The 23,015-nt window shown below is 42.4% G+C and overlaps 1 protein-coding gene across 1 annotated transcript in view; it reads right to left on the bottom strand.

The window, feature by feature from the left end:
* The window catches only part of GRM3 (glutamate metabotropic receptor 3), a 73,915-nt gene that overhangs the window by 40,176 nt on the left and 10,724 nt on the right, over positions 1-23,015 (bottom strand). Inside the window, exon 2 of the mRNA XM_030216413.1 lies at positions 8,480-9,335. Coding sequence (XP_030072273.1) covers positions 8,480-9,335 — 856 coding nt within the window. The remainder of the gene's footprint in view (positions 1-8,479; positions 9,336-23,015) is intronic.

The following is a 23,015-nucleotide window of genomic DNA, read 5'->3' as shown; positions in this document are numbered from 1 at the left end:
ATTTTGTCTCTTCAAATGATTGGTTGGAGACTACTAGATACACATTCTATATCCAGCTCCTTGTTAGTTGAATGTTACCAGCAGAGCTTACAGAAGAATCATGAGGTTAAAAATGTAAAGTTGTTTTGAAAACCGGGTATTTCATCCAGTGTTCTAGAGAAGTAGGTTAGATGCTAGAATGGGGCAGCCAGTGTGGTGGATGATCTTTCCAATGAGTGTTGTCCTTGTGTCTCTTTCTGTATTGGTAGGTTAATTTTGTCTCAGTCCTGATGTGGTCTATCCTTTGGGGTCAGTTTTTGTATCCTCACCCCCGCTACTAAATGGACTTGGGAAAAATCCACAATTTTGGGAATAAATTGTATAAAATGTTTGTACGTTTGGGAAGCTCGCCAGGTCCCCTTGGCCTGGATTGGCCGCTGTTGTGGACAGGATGCTGGGTTCGATGGACCCTTGGTCTTTTCCCAGTATGGCATTACTTATGTACTTATGGATGTATGTTTTTATCAGAATTTTTTTCTTGAGCTGCATACACGTTCTTTTAAATAAATGATGGTATATCAAATGATTAAGCCATAAAAAAGCATATACAGTTCTAAGATGGGGTTAGGCAAATTCATCCTTTCCTTTGGTGCTATGACTTGAGTGACGCAGATGGTTACATTGTTACATTTGAATTATTGCAATGCGGCCAGAAAGGTTGCAGATAATCCAAAAGAACACCAACAAGGGTTGTAACAGGAAGCGATGGGTGGGGTACGGTATCTCCTGTGTTGATGTCTCTCCACTGGCTCCGGCTTAGGCCCTGATTGGTGTTTAAGGCTCTTCTGAGTGTGGTCCCTCAATATTTGTGTGCTGGAGATTGACATTAACATCAAGTCAGGACTTTAGCTTGAGGGAGTGTTCAGTTCAGGTAGTGAAATTATTTCTAACTTGTAACTGTACGTTGCTTGGCAAGGCTCCCCAGTTGTGAAACCTAGAGGTGGACTCTTTGTTTTGCTGATAAAATGGAAAGTGTTGGTGTTTCCCAAGATTAATGGTTAATAACAGGGAGGCTGGCATAGTGGAGAGTAGGAGGAGACCACCTGGTGGAGTATTTTTACAGTTTTTTTGAAAAATGTTATGACGTTATATTGTACTGCTATTTTGAGAAGAGTTTTGGATGTTGAACGTATTCCAGGCTGGTGCTGGCGAAAACAGACTATAAATGTCTCGTTAAATTAAAAATGAAATAAAACAAAGAAAAATACATCAGGTCTCTAGAGAGGGAAGTGCAGTGGATTAATTTAAATGATGTAAAGGTGCTTACCAGTTTATTCACAATATTGATCAGCTGTAGTGTGTGGCTACATTGATCGTGGAGTAATGATATCCTATAGCTGCAAATTGCTTTAATTTAATGCATGACCTGAGGTGGGCCAAAATACTTGTAAACTCTGTTGAGTAGCTCTGCCGTAGAGATTTGTACCTGGTGGCAGTATATTTATTGGAATTGTATGTTCAGCAATGCTACTCATTGAAAGGGGGCAGATAAATATGCAAATAAGCAGTGACTGCACTACTGCACATATGCATGTTAGACCTGCAATTTCAGTGGCCTATGTTATGTATAACGTTATATGCTCTCCCATGAATTCTATATGTGGCATCCAAGGTTGTGCGCCAAGTTTTGTCATGCACACAACTTAATTGATCAATGAGCCCTTAACTAGCAATAATTAGATGCTAATTAATTATTGCAGTTCATTGGCATCAATTGGAATTTGCACACACAACTGGCCGCAGGATCTTCTATAAGGCTCGGCATCTAACTCTCATAGCGTGTATCTCAAAACGGGGGTACGGCCATGGGCGTATCGGGCATTTCAAAAAGTTACATGCGATGATACAGAATTCGCCCGGCATCACCTAAGTTGGGTGCCTGCATTTACCCCTGCCTTTAGCAGGCATAAGTATGGCATTCAAACGTTAGGTGCTGGATCCATACTGAACACTATATTATAAAAACAGAAATTGTTTTAGAATTTTATATGTTTTAATTTGTTTGAAATTTTGTTTGCAAGAATTATGTTTTTGATTTTATGCATGTATGCTTTGTTAACTGCTGAGAACTCCTAGAATGTGCAGTATAGAAATGTTTAAATAAATAAATAAATAAATAAAGGGCAAACTCCCTTTCTAGAATAGCACTGAGTGCTCATATTTTTCAGTGCCAAATTTTGAACACTATTTATATAATTCCCTCCTCTGACAGAATCCGAATAGTAACAACGTTCCAGAATCCCAAAGAGTAACAAGATTTCATGCAGAATCCCAAAGAGTAACAAAATTCCAAAATCCCAAAGAGTAACAAGATTCCATGCAGAATTCCAAAGAGTAACAAGATTCAGGAATCGCAACGAATAACAAGATTTCATGCAGAATCCCAAAGAGTAAGAAGATTCCAGATTCCCAAAGAGTAAAAAGATTTCATGCAGAATCCCAAAGAGTAACAAGATTCTGGAATCCCAAAGAGTAACAAGATTCCAAAATCCCAAAGAGTAACAAGATTCCATGCAGAATTCCAAAGAGTAACAAGATTCAGGAATCGCAACAAATAACAAGATTCCAAAATCCCAAAGAGTAACAAGATTCCAAAATCCCAAAAGTAACAAGATTCTATGCAGTATCCCAAAGAGTAACAAGATTTCATGCTACCAATCCCAGTGACACCAGTGGTTTCCCCCATGTCTATCTATGGAATCTTCCTTTGTCTGGTTTCACTTAGGCACTTGCGTGCTGAATATTGCACTTAACTGCATAAGTGATAGCTGGCTGCACATAACTGGATATTCAGTCCTGGTGCCCGGAAGTGGCCTGTCATTGAATATCTGGGCATAATGCTGGTGGTAGCCAAAAAAATATATATATACTGACTGCCATCGGCTGAATATTAACCCAAACATTTTCATGGAAAGGTCACATTTAAGACTTTGTCCCATTTTAAGACAGTTTTTCTGGTCATATAAATATAATGATGCATTTGTTTATTTTTTCATGATAATTATGTAATGAATTTTTTAGATTTGTATTTTAATGTAATCAACTAGTCATCTAAAGAAATATGTAGTCAATATTTTGTGTCAACTTTCCTTCCTGCAAGCACAAGAGAAGAAATGATACCCCACAGCTTGGCAACCCCAAAATGTCCAGCAGGAATGACCTTAGACAGTTTTACACATAAATTCTAATTAATGCCAATTAGTGTCAATAATTGATTGTTAAGTGTAAATATCAGCACCAATTGGCTTAATAACTAATTAAGTTGTACATGGAAATCCAGAATACGACTGGTTTTAGGCGTGCAATTTAAGTCATGCTATATAGAATCCTGGGGAAAATGTCTGCATCAGGAGTCAATAAATTGACAAATTGCTCTAGTGGTTCTCTCCAAGAACCAGTGCAGAACTCAGCTTCCTCCGTGGTCATCCTTACTGGACTTTTTAGCTTTCCTACCTACCCAGGCAAAGCACTTGTCACAAGGTTTGATTTACAGAACAAAAGGGCTGAAATGTCTAGAAGAAGTTGCAGCTGAGACTCTTTATTTCAGACTAATGTCATCCGTGATGAGTTATTAAAAGCTCTGTTTCCTTAATGACAAAGGGAGCATAGCTTGATAAAATTATGAGAACTGTAGTGATAATAAAATACTTATGGGGCTTGATATTCTAATGATTTAACAGGTCAAATTGTGCTGTGTGACCTGGAGCTGATATTTAGTGGCACTTAATCAGACAGTGCTGCTAAACATCAGCTCTGACCCTATGACACTTGCAAGGGTGGTTTGGGTTGGAGTCAAGGGTTATGTGTTCACCAGGGTTGTTTTTTATTGACTTGAATAAAGACCTTGTTTAGAAAGACACCAACTGTGAGAGGACTTTTTTGGATCCACTGTTTGTACGTTTGTTCACCAGTGATATTTAGCACCAGTGTTTGCATAACTAACCACACATTTAGGACCAAACAAAAGGCAGGTCCAACTGAGCCCAGTTAGCTATGAAGGTACAGCAGAAAAAAATTGGCTGATCCGTCCAACTTTCAGGCATTGGAAGTTACCTTGGGTTATGCAGTGAGGCTTTTACTGTAGCAGTGATAGGTATGGTTTTCATAATGATAATGAACCTCTTCCAATGTACTAAGAGTAATAACTGAACCACATTACTCATGCTGGTTCATACCTTGTGACTAAACTCTGGAATGCACTGCCTTGCTAAGGACAATCTACGAACTAACTAGCTTCTGCAAACTACTGAAGACACATCTCTTTAACAAGGAATACACAAAGATCAATAAATATGAGCCCTTACACATTGTGAAAAGGATGAGGCTATTGTGCAGATGAAGCTCCCACCTCAGGATCCCAGGTCCCTCTTTCACTCAGGGTGAGCTGGTTCTCAGTATGCAGATTTTATGCAAATTAGTCTACTACCCCTTTCTACTCGGGGTGACCTGGTTCTCAAAAAGGCAAACATAGTCAGGTCTCATCAACAGGATTTTTCTCATACAACTCTTTATTCCAGCCTCTGGGGGCACACTTCTTTTAGCTTAAAACACTTTCACAAGCTTAAACAGTTCTTCCAGCTTAACCATTTCTTCCTACTCAGTGCAATCTTCCAGCTTAAACATTTCTTCTTGCACAGTTCAATACCCAACAGATTTCTTCCCCCTGAGCCTTCTCACACAGGCCTCTGGGCTCACTACTAACTCAGTCCTGGACACACAGTCCTTCCTTATAGCACACAGCTCTTATACTTGATACTCTAGGGCCTTCTTACCCCAGCCAGCTTCCTTGCTTTGCATACAGTTCACCACCAGTCCAAAGGGCTTAGCCAGTACTTCTCATGGGGATCCTCCTGCTCACAGCCAATACTTCTCATAGGGATCCTCCTGCTTCAGCTACCAGCCCTCATCTGCAGCTGCTAGCTCTCCTTTCTCCCTCACCACTCAGGTGGGGTATTAAGTGGTTAATGGCCAAACAGGACCCAGCCCATAACCTGCTGCACCTGTTTCTATCCCCAGGACTCTCCTCGGTCCTAGAGACCTCCTACTATACACCCCTTACTGGCTCCCTTTTGTGACTCACCCAGCCCTTCTCCTTGGACATTTTAGGGGAACAGCGCCCTCTAGGGGCCTAACCAGGGTAGGACAGCCTCTTCCTTCTCACAACATAAACCCAAAAAGGCACACGACATTAGCGTCTTATACTACTATCATGCTTTATCATTATCATGCTATCCAAGATTCTATGCAATACTAAATGTACATTTTCCATATATCTCCACTATTCATGACGTAATGTAAGCCACATTGAGCCTGCAAAGAGGTGGGAAAATGCGGGATACAAATGCAATAAATAAATAAATAGTTGCAATAAGAACAGAGGTGTAACTAGTTTCATTCTTAATTTTTGTTTGCTTTCAGTCTTCTCCAAAATTCCTTCTGAAATTTTGGGAATAACAAAAAACTACAGTGCTGTTGCTACGTGGCTGAGGCTTCTCCATCTGTCCTGGCATTAAGGGGCCCTTTCATAGAGGGGCACCAAAAACTGGCCTGCGGAGGTTGGGGACATGCTTTTGGTGCTCACCAGACCGTTATTGTACCACATCTGGAAAAATGGATCATTTTAATGGGCTGGAAAATGGACATGCGGCAAAATGGAAACCATCCATTTTTGGCCTGAGACCTTACCACTACCCATTGACTTAGTGGTAAGGTCTCACATGCTACCTGGGCAGTAAGCATGCTGCGTGTGCCAACTGCTGTTTACCACCGGGTAGGTGCCCTGCGGTAGAAAATATTTTCAACCACGTGTTTTTGGCGGTACCTGGTCAAAATAGCCCTGACAAAAAAGCTCCAAACAAAAAAAGCTCCCGACATAATAGTCTGTCAAAATGGCCTGCTCACAATATAACCCTTGACAAGTTATCCCCCCGACAAAATGGCCTGATCAGGCTGCCCACAATTTGGGACTGCATTTTTTCCCTAATAATCTTACCTTGCCAAACAGGATAAGGTTGGTAAGACTATGAAAATGATGACAATATTGTTTTGTTTTTTAATTAGTATGTTGATGGAAGAATAGTTTCTTTAAATAGCAGAACAGATCATGAATACCAGTTTGTAGCTATAGAATTTTGTTTATATACGCTTTATGCAATTGAATTCTAGTAGGAGTCTTTATCAGTGAAGATTTCAGTTGTAGTTTATTATATTTTTTTGTGATGTGTTATTTTTTCTTAGGGGACTGTTTTGTTAAGGGGTCTATTTTGTGTAGAGGCTATTTTGTCAAGGGTTGTTTTGTGGGAGGGGCCATTTCGTTAGGGTGTGAAATGTCAAGGGTTATTTTGTTACAAGGCTGTTTTGTTGGGGCTATTTTGTCAGGGCTGTTATGACCGGGTACCGTTTTTGGCACTTGCCAAATTCAGAATTATCTCCCAGGGCAAGTGGTAGCTGGGTGGTAATGCTGATTTAGCACATGGTGGACCTGCGTAGGCCTTTACATGCCTTTGTGAAAGGGCCCCTAAAGAAGCAGTAGAGCAAACTGAACCAGACTACCTTTCAGCACCATGGCCAGCAGCCATCACCCAGGGCACTGTATTTCAGCACCTCCAGCTACAGTGCTGTACAAGAAGTGCTTTGTACATGAAGAAACTGGCTCTCCACTCTACTGGAACCATTGCCTGAGCAACTGAGGTGAGGTGAGGTGAGTTTTCAGTCGGCAAGGGATGCCTTTGGAGAATGTGGTCTTACCTCAGATTTGACTTTCTGGGATTACCTGTCCACAGTTCCTGTTTCCCGCTTTTGCTGTGGTGTTTAACTACTGCATTCTGAGTGTAGTCAATTGAGAACCTTCTAAACTGTCCCCCAACTCATCCAAGTTTCCCCAAACTGAGCTGTGAGGAGGGAAGAGTGAGTGCTGCTGGCTGAGCTTGGGGTGCTGACATGAGTTGGGGTAATTTTAGGAGGCTCTGAGGGGTGGGTTGTGCCTTGGGAGGGAGGACTGGAGGGCAAGATTTGAGAAAGGGGCCTCACAACTTAGGGCTCTTTGTTTTGATTTTAGTGTTGGGTGCTGGAATAGGGAGGGGTTGGGGATTTTATGACTTTGAACACATTTTTTTTCAGCTGGTAGGTGCTGGGAGAGAGGGAACCTGAACAATCGCAGACCAGACTTAGGTCTCCTATTGCAGCTCTTAAATTTGATTGGATAAATGTAGGCAAATATTTATCTGGCTAACAGCTGATTTTAGCTATTTATATCTTTTGAAAATTGACCCTAACATATTTACATAGAAGGCAATTTTGAACAGTTTTGTATGCATACTTTTTTCCTGGAGCTATCTCTGAACTGTTGCCAAATATTCAGTTATTACTTCAGGATCTCAGCAATAATTTGAAACCCTCCAAACATGTATCACCATAAAACTGCTGAAGAAAGGAAAATGGAAAGATTGAGTGCCTGACTCAGCAAAGTCTTGTTCCTTAAGATATAAAAGGAGAAGAAAAGCTTTAGTCGGTCTGTCCCTTATGGTTCTATGTACTATATACGCTTTCCATAGATTCAAATCCCTAGTTCACAAACACCTAGTGAAAGGCAGAATGGTTTTCCTACCCTTTAAGGTCTCGTTCAGTGGGCTGAAAAAGCTTCAATTACTTCGTCTCTGCACCACTCACATCAGTTACACTTAACCTCACGTTTCACATTTATGGCTTGTTTGCTAATACAGTGGCTGTGGCTCATAAAACATTTCACTTTATGCCTCAAAACTTCTTGACCTTGTAAATAATGGAGCCCTGTAGACGCAAGTCAAAATCCAACTGCTGCTTTCAGGATCACAGCTCAGCGATTCCATAATTCTTTATCATTTGGGAAGCTAGAACTAAAATTTGTGAAATCCATTAATAACTACAATTGCGTATGGCCAACCCCAATGAAAAACTGCATGGGGGAGGGGAGTTATCAGTCTTACAAACATGTATTCCATCTAATATTACTTGTACTCTCAGGGGAAATTTTCAAAGCCGGTTAAGTCAACTAAAGTGACTTACTTAGGTGAATTGGGGGTCTCTATTTGTTCCTGCATGATTTTGTTTTTGTGCTTTCAAGTTAATACATTTTATTTAAGATACGACATGGACCAGGGATGATATTACTAGACGCACTGAAGCATACGGCAGTGTTACAATAGGTATTGTATATGTAGCCAAAATGTGTGCAAATCTGTTCCTGTCCTGAAGGTGCCTTTTGAGTAACAGTAAAACCCCTATACCAGCTTTCTGAATACGGAAGCAAAAAGTGAGCGCATTGGACATAAAAGCGAATGGATTGGACGTAAGAAACACAACAAGAAATATAATTGAACAACTTGTACTTCATAACACAAAGCAGCTGTCAGTACTACAATTGTGACTACCATTTTTCAAATGCAAATAATGAGATATTTACCTGTAAAGTTAACTTTCAGTAAATAGTCCTTGTACAGTTTCTTTCCATCCAGAACCTTCATGGCATCACACAGTTTGGTTGTGTTTTGGCAGAGTGTTCGCTGCATGTTGTGTAAGGCGTGGGCCATTGCGTACACAGCATTCAAAACGAACATAATCTTGGACTCTTGTTCATAGTTTGAACTATCAATACTGAGACGTTTATCACATGCTTTCACGTGGGGACTTTTCATCCGAAGGCTGCACTGGAACTTCTGTTCCCAGAAATCCTTGAACCATGGGTTCCGGTGATTGTTGTAAGGGGTGAGGCTCTTAAAATATGCATCAAACTCTTTAATGGGGTGGGATGCGAGTTCCAGTGTTATTGCCCCATAGGCTATATGTTCACTACCCTTTACAATACTCTCTTGTGCACCCCACCCATCACTGGCGATCCATGTAAACGATGCATTAAATCGATTGGCGGCTGCGAGCAGCTCTCTTGTGTCATCACTCCGCATGAAGAGTACCACCACTTTTGCAGTGGGTTTCTGCAGCAGCCCTAGGATTGTGTTGTCGTACGACTTCTTGATGTTGGACCTGCCAACTTTCTCTGATGTGGCAATACAGATGTTTCTGAGTCGGGCCTCTTGCTCAAAAGCTTCAATTCCTGTCTCACCATAATCTCCTTCAGAAGCAACCGTCGACACGTATGTCCAGTTGAAGATGCGCAGAATCTCGGCCATTGCCTTGGCTTGATAGAAGTCAGGAGGTACTGTTCTTGCAAAGTAGTCATAACGGGACTTATCACTTAGTTTGGCACTGGTTGACGCGTAGCTTATTTGAGGAATGCGGAATAATCTTAGCAGATTTGCAACCTATGAAGAAACAAGACTTTTTAACATGCTGTAAGAATGAGAAGATCATTAAAAATTAATTACACAAATGTAATAAAGTCCCCACAATTTGTCCTCCCCCTCTCTCTGTCAGCTGTTTTATTAATTAGGTGACTTTCCTGCCATTACTGGAGGTCATTTTAGAAACCTTTTCCCCATACGTAAAGCCAGAGTTTAAACCAGAGTTATAGAACATCACTGTGAGAAGACTCAGAAGTCTTGAAGCAAAATCTTCTTTAATGCAGTAATCAAACAAGGAAAATAACTTGCAGTTCAGACGTGCTGGACAAGAATTTTGCCTTGCAAGCCGGGAGTAATTCAACAACACACTGAGAGTAATGCTGTTTATACTTTTGCACTGGTGAAATCTTGATAGAGCCATAGTAGCTTGGAAAGATCAAACAACAGAATACAGCATAGGCAGTTTCAAGTCACAGAGGAGATATGCTGCAGACTAACTCTTAAAGACCCGATGGAGAGAGAAAGGGGGGCAACTAGCCCAGCATGCCCAGGGAACAAGGTAAGCCAATAGAAAGAGTCCCATAAGAAACGGGGAACCAGACATGTGCTCTGAAAGAGATTATTACAGAGAACAACAGGATTACAGAGATTTGTAGTCTTATTATATATCCTGTTATCTTCCTCCATGCAAATGGGGAACATTACAAATTGACTAAATTGATCAATGCCATTCTAGAACAGTGTTTCTCAACCCAGTCTTTGAGGCACACCTAGTCCCATCAGGTTTTCAGGATATCCACAATGAATATGCATGAGATAGGTTTATATATCAAGGAGGCAGTGCATGCAAATCTCTCTCATGCATATTCATTCTGGATATGCTGAAAACCTGATGGGATTAGGTATGTCTCAAGGACTAGGTTGAGAAGCACTGTTCTACAGAACAGTTTATTTATCAATGCTATTCTAGATAACTGTCTAATAAAAATGCAATGCATTTAGAGGAGTTAAAACTAAAACTTGATGTGCATATTACTTAGACTCATGGGGCCCAAGACCACATCGCAGAGTGAGAAGTCTGGATAGAAAACCTACTTACCCAAGGTCTAATGAATATCTCACTGAAAACCTCAGGAAATATGTTCAAGGCCAAGTATTATCCCAATAACTAGGCTACCCGAAGTTCTTGAGGATTCAGAATTAAGAAAGCTATGTATCAAATGGATTCTTGGACAATTTTGGCTGATTACTGAGAATCGAGGGTGGGGAATGTGGCACAGATTGGCTACTGTAAATTTCCACTGAATAAATACATAAACCAGATACAGGTTGAGAGAGCAGACTGTTTGGGTGTTCGTAAGGAAGACTTTCTGCAACACAAGTCATTGATACAACACTTTAATGGAATTCTCTATGGGAAAAATATAAATTTGACTTAGCGGGGGCCACAAACCCATGTTATTCTCAGACTTTTGGGCTAAAATATTGGCAGATTTAAAGAAATTATGCCATACTGCAGCCAGCTATTTAATAAAGGAGTTAAATTTCAACGTGAAACAATGTCCAACACCAAGGTTTAACTACAATCTTCATTTCCAAGTTTGATGTTATGAATTTCTTGAATAGTTTGACAGAATGTAACATTGGCAGCAAACTGTATTGTATCTCTGTGTTGTAACATGTAATGAACTCATAGTAGTAAATAGTGTTTAATCAAATATATTATGCGAGTCAACATTTTAAAATAATTATGGCTTCGGTGTATAAATCATCCTTGTATATTCAGCCCTGCTATATATATATATATATATATATATATACCATCAGTGGTAATAAATATATGTATTCACATAGAGATAAAGTAATTTGTGGGTGAAAAGATTTATTAAATGAAATAAAAAATGAAACTAAATATATAGGCTGTTTAATTTAGGACAGGCTTTTTGCTGATCGAAATCAAACTTCTTCGCAATATGAATAGCGGTTGAATGTTGAAGCTATCCACATAGTCGGGCAGAATGCCCTCACCCTGCCCCTGCCACTATAGAAATGATGCTGGGGCAGTTTGTAAGAGTTTCTAGCAGCGTCTGTTCACGCTTTCCAAAAATACTAGGACTAGGGGGCATACGATGAAACTACAGTGTAGTAAATTTAAAACAAATCGGAGAAAATTTTTCTTCACCCAACGTGTAATTAAACTCTGGAATTCGTTGCCGGAGAAAGTGGTGAAGGCGGTTAGCTTAGCAGAGTTTAAAAAGGGGTTGGACGGTTTCCTAAAGGACAAGTCCATAAACCGCTACTAAACGGACTTGGAAAAATCCCAAATTCCAGGAATAACATGTATAGAATGTTTGTACGTTTGGGAAGCTCGCCAGGTGCCCTTGGCCTGGATTGGCCGCTGTCGTGGACAGGATGCTGGGCTCGATGGACCCTTGGTCTTTTCCCAGTATGGCATTACTTATGTACACTATGAGGGTAATTTTATGACAGGGTGTCTAGGTTAATAGGGCAGGAAGTTGCCTATTTTTGCCTATGTTATAAAGACATCATAAGCGCCTACGTGTCTTTAGAAAATACCAAGACTCTATAACAACAACTCTACTCAAAAACAGACTGATTACTCATTTTTAAGCAAGAAAAAGATTTGCATATCACAAGGGCACTTGACACTTATGCACAGTGGACACTTATAATGCTCGGTTATAAATTTTTGGTTATTAAGAGAGTCCTGTGATTTTTCGAACTGAATGTTGACAATAAAAGTTGGCCTTCATGCTGGATATATTTGTCAAGCTAGCATACGCTGTTCCAACAGTGCGGTATGCTGAAGGTCTCCTTTTGCACAATTTATTATTTATATTTCATTATAACCAAGCAATATTCAGTCTGTTTTTGAGTAGTTGTTATAGAATCTTGTTATAATTTTCCTCTCTTCAAAATCTTTTTTGTATTTTGCAGAAATCATGCTTAGATTGAAGGTGTAGATATGTAAGAGCAGATAAAAATGTACATACATACAATATGTGTGGATAACGCATATGTTCATAAATCATGACTCCGCCTATGCTCTGTCCAAACACTGTCCCTGAGCATGGCTACTGTATCAGTAAATCCCAGCTTTCTCAGCTACAGGGTTGCCGAGAGAGGGGTGGCCCAGCCTCCAAGAGGGGGCCCGGTGCCGGCAAGGTTTCAAGGGAGCAAAAGCTTCTTCCTTCCTGCCTGATTCCAGGTCTGTCTCTTTCCTCCTCCTGTGTGCCCAGGACCTGGATGATTGCATTAACATGATAACCTGGGTCCTAGCACAGAGAAGCAAGAGACGACAGACCAAGGGAGGAGCAGACACAGGAAGGTAAGGGGTCAGGGGCGATGGCCCAAGTGTGTATGTGTGTGTGTGTGGGGGGGGGGGGGAGGGGACATGGTGTGGCAGCAGCCCAGGTGGGGGGCAGTTCTGCCCTGGGCCTGGCTGTGTCTCTCAGTGGCCCTGCTCAGCAAGTACTTTTATAAGAGCCCATTTACATACACAAAACTTCATTTTGGTTTATAAAATTATCTTCTATATCAGGGTTATATATTTAAGGCTCCTTTTACCAAACAGCAGTAAAAAGTGGCCTTAGCCTGCCTTTATGCCGGTCATTCCCACTCACACTAAGGCCATTTTTATTCCTGCGGTAATATGGGCCAAATTTCAATGGGGTTCTTTTACTAAGGTGCGCCGAAAAATGGCCTGCGCTTGTGTAGACATGTGTATTAGATGTGCGCAGGTCCATTTTTCAGTGTACCTGCAAAAAAGGGCCTTTTTTGGGCCAAAAATGGACATGCGGCGAAATGAAAATTGGCGCGCGTCCATTTTGGGCCTGAGTCCCGTTGACTTAGCGGTAAGGTTTCCTGAATTATCTGGGTGGTAAATTGTCAGCGCATCTACAATACCGATCACTGCCCACTTAGCGCCGTGTGCCAGAAAATGTTTGGCACGCGTAGCGGATGCACTTAAAAAAATGAAATTACCGCCTGGGCCATGTGGTAGCCGGGCGGTAGTTCAAAATTGACTCACATAGGATGCGCATACGAGCCTACGCGGCTTAATAAAAAAGGGCTCCTATGTTTGGTTTTAATGGCCATGTGTTAATTTCACACAACTATCTTCTCTGGCTTTATTTGCTGCTCAGAAAATATCACTATATGGAACTAACAAGTAACATTTAAAAAAAATACAAGAACAACAAAGGGTTCCACTCAAATTTCATCACAGACATATCAGGGACACAACAGAAGAATTGGATTATAACAGACTACTGGCCATGTGGAAAAACGATATACCGATGGACTTGACGGTATCTCAGATTAAAGAACATTTGTTGAAGATACGAAAACAATCCGCCATGACTATGCATTGGGAACTGCAATATAAAGTGGCGCTTCATTTATACATATCTCCAAGAAGGGCCTTCCACATGGGGATCTCTTCATGGGGAGAGTGCCCCAAATGTGGAGAGGTCGGAGCCACACTGGGACACATGCTTTGGAGTTGTAGGAGTGTAGTGCGATTCTGGACAATTTTGATACAATATTCTTCTGGCCTTTGGTCAGCAAAGTGGAAATATGACCCTGGGTTATTGCTGGGACACCCGAAGCTCATTCATCCAATCCCGGCAGGATTTACAATCTTTGTCCAGAAATCAATCATAGTTGCTAAGCAAGTGATCATGGCTGGATGGTTGTCCCGGCAAGGCCCTACACAATCTCAGTGGAGGACGCGCATGATAACACTATTGAGATTGGAGAGAATGGGGATAGTGGATTTCAATTCCAAAACTGGATTACAGTTTCAAGAGGTATGGAGCCTCTTTCTCAACACATTGACCCCGGCAGCCAGGAGTAGACTTTTGAACTACTAGTGGTACCTAGGAGATTATGCAAGCATGGTAGGGGTGGGAGGGTGGGAGGTAAATGGGAGGGAATAGAGGGAGGGAAAGGGTTGGCTGGGAGGGATGTTCATAAAAAGCAAGTTGTGGTTACTGTGTTTCTGTAACAATGTGTTTCTCTTTTATTTGCACTAAAAAAGAAAGATTTAACGCAAAATTGGAGGGGAGGAGGGATGGGTTAGAGTTGGGGAAGGGGAACAAAAATGGAAAACTAATTGACGTTGGAAGAAGTACTGACAGTTGTTTGGTGTATTAGAAAAGTTATTGGCTGGAAAGTTGTGAATGTATTATTCTTGCATAATACGTCAATAAACAGATTTAAACATTTAAAAAAATACAAGGAGGAGAAAGGACTTCAGTGGCTCAGGTCACGTCTGAAGTAAAACTTGGACCAATGACCCGCCCTTACGTCTTCACTAGTCCTAAAAAACCTCCGATATTTAATTGCATAATTTTTCAATTTTTAACAATTTTTTTCTTTTTTCTGTAAAGTCCATTTATATTCAGACTCTCTCAGGTACTTATTTGGAGAAATGCTGCTATGTTCTTACAGCACGGCTGTTCCACCCTGGCTTCGTCAGGAGTGTTTTTATTACGCAAGACTCTCGGTACCCCCAAGTGTTAAGACGAATATTTTAATTGATTTATTTGTTTTATCTGTTTTAATATTTTTGCGGGAAAAGGGGCCCTGCGCTGGTGGTGGGGGCCATTTTTCCCCACGTGCTTGGGCCCTTTTTAGCGCAGTGAGTAAAAAGATCCCAGTCATACATGGCCATGTGGTAAGAGAACTCTTACCACATGGCCATGCGACGGGGAGCCCTTACCGCCACCCACTGATACACCGATAAGGACTCCTGCGCTAACCCGGTAGTAACCAGGCAGAATGCAGCAATGCCTGATTATCGCCAGGTTATTGCCGAGCAAGCCGTTTCCTGGGGTTTTCTTTTTCCCTGGATGTCAGACTCACAGAAACAGAAACAGAAGCCTGTGCGGCTGCATTGCTGATCTGCAAGGGCAGGCTTCTACATGGAATGTTGCTAGTGGAGGAGTAGGTTAGTGGTTAGTGCAGTGGACTTTGATCCTGGGGAACTGAGTTCGATTCCCACTGCAGCTCCTTGTGACTCTGGGCAAGTCACTTAACCCTCCATTGCCCCAGGTACAAAATAAGTACCTGAATATATGCAAACCACTTTGAAGGTAGTTGCAAGAACCACAGAAAGGCAGTATATCAAGTCCCATTTCCCTTATGACATCACAATATCAGAAGTGAGCCAAGTATCGGGCAATCAAGCCATTGTGACATCACTGATGAGGTTGGCTCTTATTGGTGGAATGAGTGGAGGAGTAGCCTAGTGGTTAGTACAGTGGACTTTGATCATGGGGAACTGAGTTTGATTCCCACTGCAGCTCCTTGTGACTCTGGGCAAGTCACTTTCCATTGCCCCGGTACAAAAATAAGTACCTGACTATGTAAACCGCTTTGAAGGTAGTTGCAAAAACCTCAGAAAGGTAGTATATCAAGTCTCATTTCCCTTTCCCCTTTATGTTCATTCAGCACATGCCAAAGTGAGTCTACCGTCAGGCTAGCACCCTCCCCCCCAGGTGGTAATTTCAGATTTGGTGCACATCCATACGGCCGGGACACATTATTTTTTATTTCCTACTGCGAAGGGCATTTCTGGCATTAATCAGCAGTTGGCGCATACCGACTGGTCATCATGCACGTAACACATGAGTCCTTACCGCTAGATCAATGGGTAGCGTTAAGGGCTCAGACGCACTGGTTTCAATTTTACTGCAGGCTCTTTTCCTGGCCCATTAAAAAAAAGCCCTTTTCCCCAGACGTGGTAAAACTGGCCCGGCGCGTGCCAAAAACACGTGCCCCTACTACCGCAGGCCACTTTTTGCCGTGGCTTAGTAAAAGGAACCCATAATTTAATAACATCGCTTTGATCCTTTTGGAATATGAGAAGAAATGTTGTTATTGGTATTGTAATCACAGGATATCTTAATTCATTAGCAATGCAAATTTTATCCCCAAAGGATGTAAATATCTAACCATGAAAACAACCCCCCCCCCAAAAAAAATCAGATAAGAAATGATAAGAAATCTAGCAGGATGGAAAACCTCAACCTGAGCTGTGTTTTGCTGAGCTGCTTGAGGAAGAATTAGCAGTATATCCTAGATGGTAATAGCACTCGACTCGAAATACCAACCGAGATAGGAGGTCAGATGAAATAATTCATAGACAGAAATGTCTTAAACTCATCATTTTGCTGAAAGATGTCTCATGCAACAACATACCGGCTATTTCAGTGAAATGTCAATGGGGCATGTTAGAGATGGCAAACAGCAGACTCAAGCTGACATATGGCAAAAGGGAAGCTTTATGCCGCTATTGATGTTGTGACCCCTGTTTAACTCTATTTGCAAGATTGAATGGTTTAATATTTTTGAAAGGTTTTTGGCTGTCCCTTCAATTGTTTTTCGTGCATCAATGCAAAGACAGCTCTGAGTTTATAGCATGTAATGAGTACAGGTTTGTTTAGAAATTGCTTTTAATCAGGTTTGTGGAGCCCCCAATACGATGGGGAATATTTCTGCACCTTTCTGGCACATTTTCTGGGTCACTGACTGCATTTGTTGGTACTTGAGGATCTTCCCTCCCTCTTCACCCAATTCACAGAATAATCACTTGGCACCGACATCTCTATTCTGAAATGCTGTTCTCACATTGGTAGTGTTTAATTAGCCTCCCTCTGGGTCCATGCAGTAAACTTGCATTACAGCTGTGCTCTGATGCTTAGCACATGGCTTCCTAATGAAAAAATTTAGCTGCCTAATGTAGTAACCAAATAATATGCAAATAGGCCCTATGCAAGAAATATGCTTCAACATGGGAGATCACACTGGATGCATGCACAAAAATTTTGCATTGGTATCCGGACTTTCACGTGCATACATCTGCAGTGAGATTCTGTGCATATAGGGGTCCTTTTACTAAGGTGCCTGGAAAATGGCCTGCAGAAGTGTAGGCACGCGTTTTGGCCGTGCGCTGGATCATTTTTCAGCGCACCTGTAAAAAAGGCCTTTTTTGGGGGGACAAAAATGGACGTGCGGCAAAATGAAAATTGGCACGCGTCTATTTGGGTCTGAGACCTTACCACTAGCCATTGACTTAGCAGTAAAGTCTCACACGTTAACCAGGCAGTAATGTTCAACCCATGTTCTAATGCCGATTACCGCCCGCTCACCAGAAAATATAAATATTTTCTGATGCGCGTATCGGACTCACGTCAAAAATGAAATTAACACCCGGGCCATGCAGTAGCCAGGTGCTAACTCAGAATTGGTGTTCATTGAGTGCACGTAGGTGCTTATGCGGGTTAGTTAAAAGCACCTCATAATTTTTTCAATTCTGATATTTATATGCAAAATATCATCTATATTAATAAATCCCACCTTGAACGTTCTGAAGCTCACTCCAAGGCAGAGAAGCACAAAAATCCTGTAGTCTTCATAGGCTAGGACCAGTCACCCTCACTCATAGACCCGCCCTCAGCCACGCCCCATCTCTCTATATAAAACGCACCACCAACATTCTGAAGCCTCACTTTTCCAACGTTCTAAATGTGAGGCGCCAGAGATCAATTTTTCATCCATGACTGTCTGCCCCGCCCACACGTCAAACGTGATGACCTCGTGGGCGGAGCAATGACACTCACAGACCGTGTAGCACGTCTGATTGGCTGAGTTGGGTGAAGCCAAGGATGACGTCGCCAGCACAGCTGCTCCACAAAAAACCAAGGAAAGGGGGAGGAGTAGTTTTCCACTTTGCAATTCACTTTGCTGTGGTTCTGCTTCCTTGGGAAGTACTGTGCATGGTAAAGCACTTTCAGCACTGCTTTTGCACTAAACCTGCAGTTCACAAAACAACATTTTTGAAAGCTTTCTTGCCTTTTACCATATGCTTACAAACATTTAATTACTTGAAAGGAGTATTGACAATTCTTTTCCCAGCATTTCATTCCTGAAATACCTCAGTCAGTAATCTCTTTTCTTCACACACACTCACTATCGGTCTCACACAGTCTGTCTCTCTGTCTTACACACACAAACACTCTGTCAAAAAGGACCACACCTGTGGTCCTACACAGGGCCTCCTCCTTCCTCATTATACACCCTTCACTATTACTCCATCTCATTACAATACTTTAATATTAAATATTTGGTTGACAAAAAACAACTAATCAATATAACCTTGCTAGCGCCCGTTTCATTTGTGTCAGAAACGGGCCTTTTTTTACTAGTTATAGAATAAATATGGACAATTTTTATGGTGTGGCTACAACTGTGCTCAGACTAATGATTATATACAGCTCAGCTCTTCCACAACATCCTCAAAATTTTATATATGGCACTGAAAAAAGTGAGTTGAAATTTGCATGCAAATTGAAGATGTGTACACAAATTAATTAGCTAATGAGTCATTAACTTGCAAAAAATTGATGCTCATCCATTATTCAGGTTACTCGGCAGTAACTGGAATTTACGCATGCATCGTCCCGCATTGGGCGCTCATATGCACCTTCGCACAAGTGAAAAATGGGTGTGGTCATGGGTGGGGCCGGGGTGTTCCAAAAAATTGGGCATGCATTATTAGAGAACAGCGTTATTTCCATGACCAAACGTCAAGGGTAGGGCACCGACATTTGCATCAGGTTTCAGCGGGAACCGGCTTTGAGCGCTATTCTAAAAACGGTGTTCAACTTGGAGTTCCTGTTTCTAAAATGCTGCTCTGGGCTGATTTTTTTGGATGCCAATTTTTCAGTTTGCCCATTGCAGTCTCTCATCATTCAAAGCAGTAGCAAACTTTTAATTTTTATTCCAAATTTTCAGTGCCAATTATACAATTTGCTCCTAATGTGACCCATTGACCAAAAGATACCAAACGTGGGGTATGTGACTTATTTATAGCACAAGATAGAAGGTTATTAACTGCATAATCCTGGCAAATTTCAGCCTCAGGTATGGACTAATTATATTTGGAGTTTTCAGTTTGCTATTTTTCAAATGTGTTTTTCTGAAAATGTATTTTTTATGGATATACTTTTCTTATTTTTTTTTTTTTTACAAAGTTATGAAAAAATTGCTCAGTCCCTTTTTCAAATCTTTCAAAAATGAAAGGGGCCCCTCCAAACGTTTAGAACCTTTATTTGAAACCCCTCTTTTGGTACCTTTCTGCTCAGCAGGTCAAATTTATTTATTTAGGGGTCCTTTTACTATGCTGTGGCAAATAAAATGGCCTGCGGTAGTGTGGGAGCGTGTTTTGGGTGCGCGCCAGGCCAGTTTTTACCGTGTCTGGTAAAAAGGGCTTTTTTTTCAATGGGCCGGGAAAAGGTTGTGCGGTAAAACTGAAACCAGTGCCTGAGCCTTTAACGCCACCCATTGATCTAGCAGTAAGGGCTAGATCAAGTGACCGGTTGGTGCATGCCATCTGCCGATTAACGCTGGAAACGCCATGCGTGGTAGGAAATAAAAACCTAATTTGTCCTGGCAGTATGGGGTGTGCACCATATCTGAAATTACCACCAGGGGGTGTGCTAGCCTGGCGGTAGTCTTGTTTCGCTGCACGCTGCATGTGCGTGGAGTCTACCGTTCCTTTGTAAAAGGGCCCCTTAACTTTTATATACTACCTGCAAGTCATTGAAGCAGACTACATTCAAGTACAATAGGTATTTTTTGGCTGACAGTTTAATTTTCCACCTGAACCAATGGAGGTTAAGGGACCCTTTTACAAGGCAGCGGCAGTGACGATCCTTGGTTGGCTGCCACCTGGGGCGGATCGCCGCTGCGCAGCCCTCTCCGGGCACAGCAGCGTCCCCACCCCGGGGGTGCAACATGACCCCCTCGGCGCATCAACCCCCCCCCCCCCAGGGTGCATTCTTACCTGCTGGGAGCAGTTGTGCGGATGTCGGTTCCGCAGGTTCCCTGCTCCTTCTGCCCCGGAACAGGAAGTAACCTCTTCCGGGGCAGAGGGAGCAGGGAACCAGCGGACCCACATGGCTGCTTTCTGCACCCTTCCAGCGGCGTGCACCCGGGGCGGACCGCCCCACTGCCCCGCCCTCGGTACGCCACTGATCTGGAACTACCGCCAGCCCAACAGAGGCGCTGGCAGTAGTTCCACTCCCAGCGCTCAGCATTTCTGGCGCTAGTGGAAATACTCAAGAAATATTCTGCGTGGGGGGGGGGGGGGGGTTACCCAGTGGTAATCGAGCAGCGCCACATACTACCTAGTTACTGCCAGGTTAGCGTGGGAGCCCTTACCGCCAACTCAGTGGGTGGTGATAAGTTCTCTCCTCGCATGGCCACGCGGTAAGAGCAATCTTAGCGCATGGCCATGTCTTTTTTCAGCCTTTTAACGCGCTACGGTATAAAGGGTCTCAGCACGTGGCAAAAACAGCCCCCCCCCCCCGCCACTAGCGCAGGGCCTTTTTTTAACCACAGCTTAGTAAAATGGCCCCTCAGTGACTTGCTGACGATCACAAAGAGCTGCAGTGGGATTTGAACTGGGCTCCCTTGGTCCATAGTCCACTGCGTCAACCTTTAGGCTCCTCCTCTACTCTGTTGTATCTTTGTTTTTTTTAAACCTTTGCTCTTTATGGACCAAGGAAAAACAGCTGTGGGTCTTGAATGCTGACGGTAAAGAGAAGAAACAGAATGAGTTGACCTTTTAAGCCTCCTTATACTTGGCATTAAAGCTCATGCATTGCACTCAGCCTTTCAGTCTTCCGTGCACTTCTCCGCATCTGCGTAGAATAGTTAATAGCCTCATTACCACACATTTAAGTATGCTACAGAAGACTCTTTGCAAGGTTAGCTCATGTACAAAACTCTTTTTCACATCTGTGCAACCATCAATTTTGTGTGATAAAGCCACACTAAGCCTACCCTAAGCCTATGCAAAGCCTTTTGCACTGAGCCCTCCGTTCACTTGAAAGAAAGTTACAGGTCCGCAATGTTCTCTTTTAAAATCATTAGTCTTTCAGCTCTCTAAGGAGAAGTTTACGTGTTGATAAATGTACAGGTTACTATGATCTGTGCTGATGCGTGAAGAACATTGGAACGATCTGGGAAAGGTGGATCACACCGTCCATCCCATTCTATAATCTGACCCACAAATTCTAAACATGGCGTCTTAAGTTGTGAACGCTAATTTGGCCGCACATCCAAATTGTGTGCACAACTTAATTGATTAGCAAGCCAATCAGCACTAATTGGCTTTAATTAGAATGTATGCATGCAACTTTCTAGATGTGTTCTATAAGTGGTGAGTGTTCATTCTAATGCGCACAGGCGAATGGTGGGCGTGGCCATGGGCATAGAATGGGCAGGTGGTGGGAATTTCAAAAAAGCTATGCACACTAGTATAGAATACACCTGAGCTGCGCCTAATCTAGGTCTGGTTTTAGGTACAAAAACCGTGTGTGAGCATATTCAATGAACTATGTGTAACTTTAGGTGCAGTTTATAGACAGTGGCGTAGCTACGTGGGGCCTGGGCCCCCGTAGATTTGGCCCTGGACCCCCCTGCCGACGACCCACCACCAACCTGCCGTCGCTTGCCTTTGCTGGCGGGGGACCCCACCCTCACCAGCCGAGGTCCTCTTCTTCTCGCAGGACGTCAGAAACAGAAGGCTCTTAGGTAGAAAGCTGAAATCCAGATCCTCCAGGGTAGCATTTTCTGAAATGCTACCTGTGCCACGCGCAGGGCCCAAGAGACAGGCAGAGCTCCAGAGTCTCAATGCGTGGATGAGACGATGGTGCAGGGAGGAGGGCTTTAGATTTGTTAGGAACTGGGCAACATTCTGGGGAAGGGGGAGCCTATTCCGAAAGGATGGGCTCCATCTTAACCAGAGTGGGACCAGGCTGCTGGCATCGGCGTTTAAGAAGGAGATAGAGCAGCTTTTAAACTAGAAATGGGGGGAAGGCCGACAGTCGCTCAAAAGAGCATGGTTCGGGATAAGGTATCTTTCAAAGATATCACCATAACAGGGAAGATAGAGTATCCTGATAGTGAGGTTGCAAAAGAGATTGTAGTAGATCGGGTATCTTTAAATAACAATAAAAATCAGACAAAAGATTGCCAATTAATACTGTCAAGTACTAAGCATGATGTACTTAGGAACAACAAACATAGTTTGAAATGTCTATATGCGAATGCCAGGAGCCTAAGAAATAAGATGGGGGAGTTAGAATATATTGCACTAAATGAAAAATTAGATATAATAGGCATCTCTGAGACCTGGTGGAAGGAGGATAACCAGTGGGACACTGTCATACCGGGGTACAAATTATATCGTAGTGATAGGGTGAATCGGATTGGTGGAGGGGTAGCATTGTATATTAACGAGAGCCTTGAATCAAATAGATTGAAAATTCTGCAGGAAGCAAAACACTCCTTGGAATCACTGTGGATTGAAATTCCATGTGCAAAGGGGAAAAGGATAGTGATAGGAGTGTACTACCGTCCGCCTGGCCAGGACGAACAGACGGATGCGGAAATGTTAAAGGAAATCAGGGACGCAAACAAACTGGGCAACACAATAATAATGGGGGATTTCAATTACCCGCATATAGACTGGGGTAATGTAACATCTGTACACGCAAGGGACATAAGATTTCTTGATGAAATCAAGGACAGCTTCATGGAACAGCTAGTTCAGGAGCCGACAAGAGAAGGAAAAATACTAGACTTAGTCCTTAGTGGTGCTCATGA

Source organism: Microcaecilia unicolor, chromosome 10 (assembly GCF_901765095.1).
Source record: "Microcaecilia unicolor chromosome 10, aMicUni1.1, whole genome shotgun sequence".
Taxonomy (NCBI): Eukaryota; Metazoa; Chordata; class Amphibia; order Gymnophiona; family Siphonopidae; genus Microcaecilia; species Microcaecilia unicolor.
This window is presented reverse-complemented; position numbering and strand designations above follow the sequence as displayed.